Below are 10,493 nucleotides of genomic sequence, written 5' to 3'. Positions count from 1 at the left end.
GTGGCAATTCCTCAAAAAATTAAAAACAGAATTATTATACGATGTAGCAGTTCCATATCTTTGTATGTAGCTGGCCCTCTGTATCCAAGGGTTTTGTTGTTGTTATTCTTGTTTTTTGCCCAGGCTGGCGTGCAGTTGCACGATCTCGGCTCACTGCAACCTCTGCCTCCTGGGTTCTAGAAACTCTTGTGCCTCACCCTCCCGCATAGCTGGGATTACAGAAGTGCACCACCATGCCAGGCTAATTTGTATTTTTAGTAGAGATGGGGTTTCACCATGATGGACAGGCTGTTCTGACCTCAGGTGATCCGCCCACCTCAGCCTCCCAAAGTGCTGGGATTACAGGCGTGAGCCACCGCGCCCAGCCTGTATTCATGGGTTCTGCATGTTAATTCCACCAATTGCACATGGAAATTCTAGTTAGCCCTATGATGTCTGTGTCTGTTCTGAACATGTGCACACTTTCTTTTCTATCATTATTCCCTAAACAATACAGTATAACAACTATTTACACAGCATTTACATTGTACTGGGTATTATAAGGAATCTAGAGATGATTTAAAGTATACAAGAGGATGTGCACAGATTATATGCAAATACTACCTCATTTTAAATTAAGGACTTGAGTATCTGTGGATTATGGTATCCTCAGTGTGTTCTAGAACCAACCCCCTGTGGATACTGAGGGAAGACTGTATACACAAAATAATTGAAAGCAGGGTCTTGAAAAGATATTTACACACCATGTTCACAGCAGTATTATTCATGGTAGGAAAAACATGGAAACAGACTGGGCGCAGTGGCTCACACCAGTCATCCCAGCGCTCTGGGAGACCGAGGCAGGTGGATCACTTGAGGTCAGGAATTCAAGACCAGCCTGGCCAACATGGTGAAACTCTGTCTCTACCAAAACAACAACAACAACAACAACAACAACAACAACAAAAATTAGCCCAGCGTGGTGCTGCATGCCTGTAATCCCAGCTACTCGGGAAGCTGAGGCAGGAGAATCGCTTGAACCCAGGAGGTGGAGTTTGCAGTGAGCAGAGATTGCACCACTGCACTCCAGCCTGGGCAGCAGAGTGAGACTCTGTCTCCAACTCCCCCCTGCCCCCACACACACACAATAAGCAAACCGTGTTCATCGATGGATAAATGGATAAGCCAAATGTGGCATATACATACCATGGAATATCATTTAGCCTTAAAAAGCAAAAAAAAGTTCAGACACTGCAATATGGATGACCCTTAGGGATATTATGCTAGATGTAATAAGCCAGTTACACACAAAAAATATTGGATGATTCCACTTATACAAGGTACTTAGCAAAGTCAAAATCACAGAGACAGAAAGCAAAATGGTGGTCTCCAGGGGAGGGGTGGAGAGCGGATTGGAAGTTATTGTTGAATAGGTACATACTTTTTTGTTTTATGAGATGAAAAGAGTTATGGAGATAGATGGTAGTGATGGTTTACAACATTTTAAGTATCTTTAATATCACTGGACTGTACACTTAAAAATGGTTAAGGCTGGGTGAGGTGGCTCACGCCTGTGATCCCAGCACTTTGGGAGGCCAAGGTGGGAGGATCACTTGAACCCAGAAGTTCCAGACCAGCCTGGGAGACATGGTCAAACTTCATCTCTACAAAAATAAAAAAATCAGCTGGTTATGGTGGCATGTGCCTGCAGTCTCAGCTACGCAGGAGGCTGAGGCAGGAGAATCCCTTGAACCCGGGAGGCAGAGGTTGCGGTGAGCCAAGATCGTGCCACTGCACTGCAGCCTGGATGACAGATCGAGGCTCCATCTCAAAAACAACAAAAAGGTTTGGCTCCTATCCTGCCTTCTCTGGAAAGTCATCCTCATCATCTTACAAAGTGCTGTAACCTTGCAATACATTGCAGGAGACTGTTAGTTATTCGTTATAAGCTATACATGGCCTTGTGATGTTTTTGTGATTCTCGCCTTACCCTTGTTATGTAAATCCAGGAGTCACTCTTGACTCCAGTTCCATCCAATCCATTTACTTCAGTTTTATGCCCTTGCAGGATTTCCTGGGAAAAAAAAAATTAGAGGATTTGGTTTTGAAATAAACTTAATTTTTTAATTTTATGATAAACACAGATACAAAAAAAAAAAAAAAAAGAAAACACACACAAAAAACAAATGTACACCATGAATATATACACCTACTAAGTGCCCAAAAAAACACACACAAAAAAAAACATGAGAACTGGCCAGGCCGTGGTGGCTCACACCTGTAATCCCAGCACTTTGGGAGGCTGAGGTGGGCAGATTACCTGATGTCAGGAGTTCAAGACCAGCCTGGCCAACATGGCAAAACTCTGTCTCTACTACAAATACAGAAATTAGCTGGGCTTAGTTGCAGGCACCTGTAATCCCAGCTACTCAGGAGGCTGAGGCAGGAGAATCACTTGAACCCGGGAGGTAGAGGTTGCAGTGAGCCGAGATAGGGTCACTGCACTCCAGCCTGGGCAACAGAGCAAGACTCCATCTCAAAAAAACCAAAAAATGAAACAAACAAAAAAAAATCATGAACTATAAGGAGATAATAATTATTATTACTATTATCATTGTTATTGTTATTTTTTAGAGATAGGGTCTCACTCTGCCACCTCCAGCTGTAGTGCAGTGGCACAATCATAGCTCATCTGCAGCCTTGAACCCCTGGACTCCTGTGTCAGTGTTAGGATTACAGGCATGAGCCCCTGCACCCGGCCTAAGGAGAGAATTATAAATAAAACGTGTTGATTATAATTCATAGCTGTATGAATTGTAAGGAGAGCTTATCATTGTAACCACCACTCAAGGTCAAGAAGTAGACTGGCTGTGGTGGCCTATACCTAGAATCCCAGCACTTTGGGAGGCTGAGGTGGGAGGATTGCTTGAGGCCAGGAGTTCGAGACCAGCCTGAGCAACACAGCAGGATACCGCCTCTACGAAAAAAAAAATGTCAACAATTAGCTGGGTATGGTGGCATGCAGCTGTAGTTCCAGTTACTTGGGAGGCTGAGGTGGGAGGATCGCTTGAGCCCAGGAGTTTGAGGCTGCAGTGAGCTATGATGGCGCCACTGCATTCCAGCCTGGGCAACAGAACATGACTGTATCTCCAAAAAAGAAAAAGAAAAGAACTCTTTTCCAGCCACTACAGAAACTTCCCTTTTGTCCTGTCTCAAATACAATGACCTTCCTCCTGCTTCAAGTACCCACAATTCTGACTTCACAGAAACCACTTCTTTGGCTTCTTCACAGTTTTATTTCTATCCCTTACCATGATAGTTTTCTCTTGCACTTCTGTTGACTCTAACATGTCTTTTAAGACTCTTTGGCCAGGCACAGTGGCTTACGCCTGTAATCCTAGAACTTTGGGAGGCAGAGGCAGGCCAATCACCTGAGGCCAGGAGTTCAAGACCAGCCTGGCCAACATGGTGAAACCCCATCTCTACAAAAATACAAAACTTAACTGGGCAGGTGCCTGTAATCCCAGCTACTCAGGAGGCTGAGATGGGACAATTGCTTGAACCTGGGAGGTGGAGGGTGCAGTGAGCCAAGACTGGGCCATTGCCCTGCAATTGCCCTGCAGCCTAGGAGACAAAAGAAGACTCCATCTCAAAACAAACAAACAAACAAAATACTCTTTATCTAGAGGATCACCCTCAATTCCTTTCTTTTTTCTTTATTTTATTTTAGTATTTTTTGTAGAGACAGAATCTTGCTATGCTGCCCACACTGGTCTTGAACCCCTGGCCTCAAGCAATCCTTCTGCTTCAGCCTCATCCCTTTTTATTCTTACAGTTTCATGATGAAGAGCCCAACAGTTTGACCTGTAGAATTCTGGAGTCCTGGATTTTGCTGATGGTTTACTTTCATTGCAGTTCAACTTGTTCTCTATCTTCTGTTTTTCCAGCAAGTGAGCAGCTGGATCTGTAAGCTCGGTCAGATCCACATTTGATCCCTTTGGCTACACTATAGGTGGTACTGTGATCTTTCCTCAGGAGGGACGTAACGCGTCTTTGCGACTTACGCTGCAAGATAAAGTTCGTATAGGGCAGGCAAGATCAATGTTTAGATTCTTTCCCATTTTTTTTGCCTATTTTCAAGGTAAGGAATTGGCTTCTCTTTTTTTGAAACAGGGTCTTACTCTTGTTGCCCAGGCTGGAGTGCAGTGTTGCAATCACAGCTCACTGCAGCCTCGACTTCCCTGACCCAGTTGATCCTCCCACTTCAGCCTCCCGAGTAGCTGGGACTACAGGCATGCGCCACCATGCTGGCTAATTTTTTGCATTTTTAGTAGAGACAGGGTTTTGCCATGTTGCCCAGGCTGGTCTCCAACTCCTGGACTCCAGCAATCTGCCCGCCTTGGCCTCCCAAAGTACTAGGATTAGAGGCGTGAGCCACCGTGCCTGGCCATAAATTGGCTTCTAATCATCCTCCAAAGGTGATTGGTTAGTTTTGTTTGTTCATTTGAAGTCTCATTATTAAAATGACTAATGGATTCAATCCATGCAAGTATTATTCCTAGTGCAGCTCAAATTGTCCTCGGGCTACTGGGGGCCTCTTCAAAGGCAGCTCTTGAGTCCTTTTGACATAGCCATCGACGCCTTCGAGAGCTTCCTTGTGACCTGGTATGGCAAGACTGCCAGTCTCATCATGTACTTTTTTTTTTTTTTGAGACTGAGTCTCACTTTGTCACCCAGGCTGGAGTGCAGTGGTGTGATCTCAGCTCACTGCAACCTGTCTCCTGGGATCAAGTGATTCTCCTGCCTCAGCCTTCCTAGTAGCTGGGTTTAAAGGCATGCGCCACTGCGCCCAGCTAATTTTTGTGTATTTAGTAGAGACGGAAATTCACCATATTGGCCAGGTTGGTCTCGAACTCCTAGCCTCAAGCCATCTACCTGCCTCGGCCTCCCAAAGTGTTGGGATTACAGGTGTGAGCCACAGTGCCTGGCCAACCTAATGCCTTTTTACAGCTGAATAAGAGTCCATTGTGTGGATCCTGCATTTTGTTTATCCATTCATCTGCGGACGCACATCTGGCTTGTTTCCAACATTTGGCTATTACAGATAATGCTGCTGCGGACACAGGCATGCAAGTATCTGAGTCCCTGCTTTCTGATCTCCTGAGTATGTATATAGGGGTGGAATGACTGAATTGCTTAGTAATTTAGCTTTTTGAGGAACGGCCAAACTGTTTTCCACAGTAGCTGCACCATTTTATATTGCTACCAGCAATGCACAATGTGGTTCCCATTTCTCCACATCCTTGCCAAGCCTTGTTATTTTTCATTTTCTTTTTTCGTTTGTTTTTAATATCAGTCATCCAAATGGGAGTGAAGGGGCATGTCACTGTGGTTTTGATTTGTAGCTCCTAAACGATTCATGATATTCAATATCTTTTCATGTACGTTTCAACCAATACATATATCTTCTTTGGAGAAATGTCTACTCAAGTCCCTTGCTTATTTTTTTTAATTTTTAATTTAATTTTTTAGTGACTAAGACCCATGACACAGCCCTCAGGAGATCCTGAGAACATGTGCCCCCACCCTTGCCTTTTATTTTTTTGAGATGGAGTTTTGTTCTGTCGCCCAGGCTGGAGTTCAGTGGCGCGATCTCGGCTCACTGCAACCTCTGCCTCCTGGGTTCAAGCAGTTGGTCCTGCCTCAGCCTCCCGAGTAGCTGGGATTACAGGCGCCCACCACCACACCTGCCTAATTTTTATATTTTTAGTAGACATAGAGTTTCACCATGTTGGTCAGGCTAGTCTGAAACTCCTGACCTCACGTGACCCACCCCCTTCGGCCTCCTAAAGTACTGGGATTACAGGCATGAACCCCCGCACCCAGCCCCATGAAGGGTGAGCTTTCCCTGTTGGCTGAGCTAGACTGCCATGGGAGTATTGGGGTCTGCAGGAAATGCCCCACTCTTGGCTGCTTTGCCTAGACCCTGGAATTCTGGGATGTCCCTGTCCCCCAGGGCCTGGCACTCCTACCCTGTTCACCCCTGCCACCTAGGTCTGCTCTTCAGGTTCCCATCACACCTCTCTCTGCCCCCTGGGCATCCCTCGGGGACTCACACCTCTGCCTGATCCACCACAGTCCTGATGAGCTCCCAGAGGAGCCCTGAGAGTGTGAAGCAGGTCTGCGCATCTACAACCTGAGGTCCATGACCACCTGTGCAAGGAGGAGGTGGTGCTCAGGGAGGCCGACGTGTTGCTACCCTGGGGAGCCAGGACCACTGCTGAACTGACTGCCCCCTGGGCTCCCCAAGGTTGGGACAGCACAGAGCAGGGGGGCAGAGGGCTAGAGGCACCTGGTTGTTCCAGCTCCGTCCCGTGTGTGGCTTCCCTGCAGTTTCACCAATGAGCTCCTGGAGGTGAAGGGAGGCCCAGGGTCACGGTCTATATCCCGAGGGGTCAGCCCAGGCAAGGTAGGGTTCCCCATCAACCCTGCCAACCTCCCTCCCTACCCCTGGGCCCCAGGTCCTGCCCAAATCTCTCACCATCTTTGTTGAGGCCTTTTGTTCTTTTTTTTTTTTTTTGTAGTTACAGGACCACGTTGTTATTGCCCAGTCAGGTCTGAAACTCCTGGCCTCAAGCGATCCTCCCACCTCAGCCTCCCAAAGTGCTAGGATTATAGGCATGAGCCACTGCGCCTGGCCCATGTCCTGGGGTCTCACCTGCTGTCTGCCAATGGCGAAGCAAACAGAATGATGGCGCTAATGCTCAACGCGGCCCCAGGCAAGGTGGTGAGGGGAGGCCAGGAAAGTGGTGGGGCTGTATTGCGGGATCTGGCCAGCAGCCCGCAATGCAATGGGGCTCTCTCTTTGTTCCCAGGTGGATCGACAGGTTGAGAAATAATAGACACAGGATAGTGAAAGCTGGGTCCAGGGGGGTCACCACCTCTGGTCCCATAGTGCTGCCAATGCACTGGATATACCAGCATTTATTATTAAGTTTAGTGAGGGCAGAAGTAGGTTAGTGAGGGATTTAGGGTCATTTGATTATGAGGTGAGATGGTGACATGGGGATGAAGTAATTCTTTAACATAACATCTGTATGCAGAAGTACAGTATACAGATAAGAATTTACAATGTAGTGTGTGCATCAGTAATTTCTAACAGAGCCTTAAAACAGAAACACAGTCTTTCCATAACCTATGATTAGCAAGATATTAATCAGCAGTAACAGCTGCAGCAAAAATTGGTTACAATCCATAGAAACAGGACGTGAAGCTAGACAACCCATTAGACCAGAAATTCTCAGAAGGGAGTATGCCTTAACCCTAAAGAGGCCTAGAAGAGCCGTGGCAAGATGAGGGCGTTTATAGCCCTATCTTATCCATATGGACAGGCGCACCCCAGGCATCCATTTATAGGCTCTCAACAAGGTTCGCATTCCATTCCAGGAGCTATGAACATCTGCTTTTCTGGGATAGGAATCTTGGTGATGTGAAACTTCCCTGACTGCACATCCATTCATAGGCTCTCTGCAGGGGGAAGCACATCACACGCTGTTGGCTCATTCTGGCGGTCCAACCTGGCATTGTCTTTACACAATCCTGTATGCAATTTTCTATTTACAATAATCAGGAGCATTTCATCTTTTATTCCATAGCAATAGTTTCAGGGGGTCTCCCTACAGGGCTGCAGAGGTCATACCTTCAGGCGGTGCTTGTTGGCTGTGTGGATGTCAGCATCATTGGGGCTGAGTTTGAAGGTGCCCTGGGCCCACTCCTCAGCCACCTAGAGCAGGTAGCAGCAATGCCAGGGGTCAGGTGAGCAGGCATCAGCAGCCGAGAGCCCCTGCCCCGGTCCCATCCTATCCCTGATGACTGACTGTCCCTGTCCAGGAGCTGAGTCCTGAAAGCGCACCCTGAGAAGGTGCATCTGGGGCCCTGCACACCTTTACCCATGAGCCATGTGGGCCACAGGGTCATTAAAGGAGCGAGGCGGCCATCAAGGCACACAGTTAAACAGCACTTGAGTATATGATTAGTTCAACGTGAAACCACAGACAGGCAACACTGTGCTAATTGCTCAGGGATTTGGTGGGAGCCTGGGGCCACAGGGAGGGGGACTCCGGTGAGGCATGGGCCATGGCAAGAACCTTGTCTAGGCCATGGAGTATCTGGTCCATCTCGGCCTTGGTGAGGAGCCCTGCCTTCTCCAGGCCCCTGCTGTAGCCTCTGCTGCCTTGAACATCCACCTCCCACAGGTGCCGGTCGTAGGTGATGGATGCGTGGAACTTCTCCATGACGGGATCCACTGTGCCCACTCTGGCCAGGAGAGCAGGAACAATTAGTCTCGCCTCCACCCTCCAGAACAGCGCCTCTTGCAGAGTCCTCGGGAAACTCACCAAGTCTGATGGCAGCAGGGGCATCGGATCATTCTAACTGGGAAGACAAGGAGGCTCAGACCTTCCCAGAGTCACCCTGGGAGTGAGCACGGCCACGTGGCTGAACACCAAGACAGAGCCAGGCTGGAGTGCAGTGGCACGACCTCGGCTCTCTGCAACCTCCGCCTCCTGAGTTCGAGAGATTCTTCTGCCTCAGCCTCCGGAGTAGCTGGGATTACAGACACGCACCACCACACCTGGGTAATTTTTGGATCATTAGTAGAGAGGGGTTTGACCATGTGGGCCAGGCTGGTCTTGAATTCCTGACCTCAGGTGATCCTCCCGCCTCGGCCTCTGAGAGTGTTTGTATTACAGGCGTGAGTGACTGAGTCTGGGCTTGAAGTTGGGGTCTTTCCCACCACATGGCACCACCCCAAGGAGATGGTGGCAGGGCCTCAGGCACCCCTGGGACCAGAGCCAAGCTTCTAGAACCTTTCCTGCCACTGACCAAGGTGCCAGGTGCCATCCTAATTGATGACACAACCCTCTGGGGTAGGCATCAATACAATTCCACTATGCAGAAGGGGAAACTGGGGCACAGGGAGGCATGCAGCCTGTCCTTACCTGGGGTGGGAGAGCCAGGGCTGCAGCCCAGCAGTCTGAAGTCAGAATCCATGCTCTTCACCGCTGCTCCACCAGGGCCTCTGGTCTTGGCTCTGGTGTCCTGAACTTCTGCTGCAGGGGCAGGCAAAGAGGCACTGACGGTCTCCACCAACCCTAAGTGCCCTGCAACTCTCTCCCTCACAGCTTGGAGTCAGACTAAGATCCCAATTCCTACTGCTTCCTTGGCTCTGAAGAGCATGCTGACACCCCCCATTGTCCCTGGCCTTCTAGGAGGTCACTGGGTGACCCCTTACTCCCAGGAGTCGAGGGCAGAGAGATGGCACGTAGCATCCACATTTTGTTCTTTTTTTGAGACTGAGTCTCACTCTGCCACCCAGGCTGGAGTGCAGTGGCATGATCTCAGCTCACTGCAACGTCCGCCTCCCGGGATCAAGCCGATTCTCCTGCCTCAGCCTCCCAAGTAGCTGGAATTACAGACACGTGCCACCACACCCAACTGATTTTTGTATCTTTTATAGAGACAGGGTTTCACCATGTTGGCCAGGCTGGTCTTGAACTCCTGACCTCAGGTGATCCACCCGCCTCGGCCACCCAAAGTGCTGAGATTACAGGCGTAAGCCACCCCACCTGGCCCCTTGCCTGACCCATTTTTTTCAATATATTACAGGATTGTGGTAACCCTGTGTTGACCTAGTGGATTGGCACCATTTTTTCCAACAGCACGTGCTCACTTGGTGTCTTTGTGTCACATTTCAGTAATTCTTATTGTATTTCAAACTTTGTTATTATATTTTTCAGGCAAAGTCTTACTCCACTGCCCAGGCGTGAGTGCAGTGGTTCAACCAGAGCTCACTGCAGCCTCGACCTCCTGGGCTCAAGTCATCCTCCTGCCTCAGCCTTCTGAGTAGCTGGGCTTGTAGTTGGGCTTGTGCCACTATTCCTGCTAATGTTTAATTTTTTTGTAGAAACAGGGTCTCACTATGTTGCCCAGACTGGTCTCAGACTCCTGGGTTTCGAGCAATGTTCCCGCCTCAGCCTCCCAAATTGCTGGGATTACAGGCGTCAGCCACTGTGGCACCCTGGCTGTTATTATTAATATTATTATTATTATTATTATTATTATTATTATTATTATTTTTGAGACACAGTTTCGCTCTGTCTCCCAGGCTGGAGTGCAGTGGCATGATCTCAGCTCAGTACAACCTCTGCCTCCTGGGTTGTTTCTTTCTCTTCCTCCTCCGTTTCTTTTTTCCTCCTCCGCCTCTTCACAGGCATGAGCCACTGCCCCCGGCCTGCTGTTTCTTTCTCCTCCTCCTCCATTTCTTTTTCCTCCCCCTCCTCCTTACCCTCCTCCTCACCTCTTCCTCCTCCTCCTTCCCCTCCTTCTTCCTCTCCTCCTCCTCCTCCCCCTGCTCCTCCTGCTGCTCCTCCTCTGCCTCCCAAATTGCTGGGATTACAGGTGTGAGCCACCACAACTGGCTGTTTCTTCTTCTTTTTCCTCCTCCTCCTTCTTCA

The 10,493-nt window shown here is 48.7% G+C and overlaps 1 protein-coding gene across 1 annotated transcript; it reads right to left on the bottom strand.

Moving 5' to 3' along the window:
- Positions 1–6,091: 6,091 nt before the first annotated feature.
- LOC105537246 (argininosuccinate lyase-like) lies at positions 6,092–9,231 on the bottom strand. Its single transcript, XM_011976813.1, is given in 7 exon segments — positions 6,092–6,165; positions 6,168–6,192; positions 6,332–6,388; positions 7,679–7,762; positions 8,127–8,295; positions 9,040–9,089; positions 9,193–9,231. Coding segments are annotated over 7 exon segments (498 nt in total).
- Between the last annotated feature and the right edge of the window lie 1,262 nt (positions 9,232–10,493).

This window comes from Mandrillus leucophaeus, unplaced genomic scaffold (assembly GCF_000951045.1).
Source record: "Mandrillus leucophaeus isolate KB7577 unplaced genomic scaffold, Mleu.le_1.0 Scaffold1021, whole genome shotgun sequence".
NCBI classification, from domain to species: Eukaryota; Metazoa; Chordata; class Mammalia; order Primates; family Cercopithecidae; genus Mandrillus; species Mandrillus leucophaeus.
This window is presented reverse-complemented; position numbering and strand designations above follow the sequence as displayed.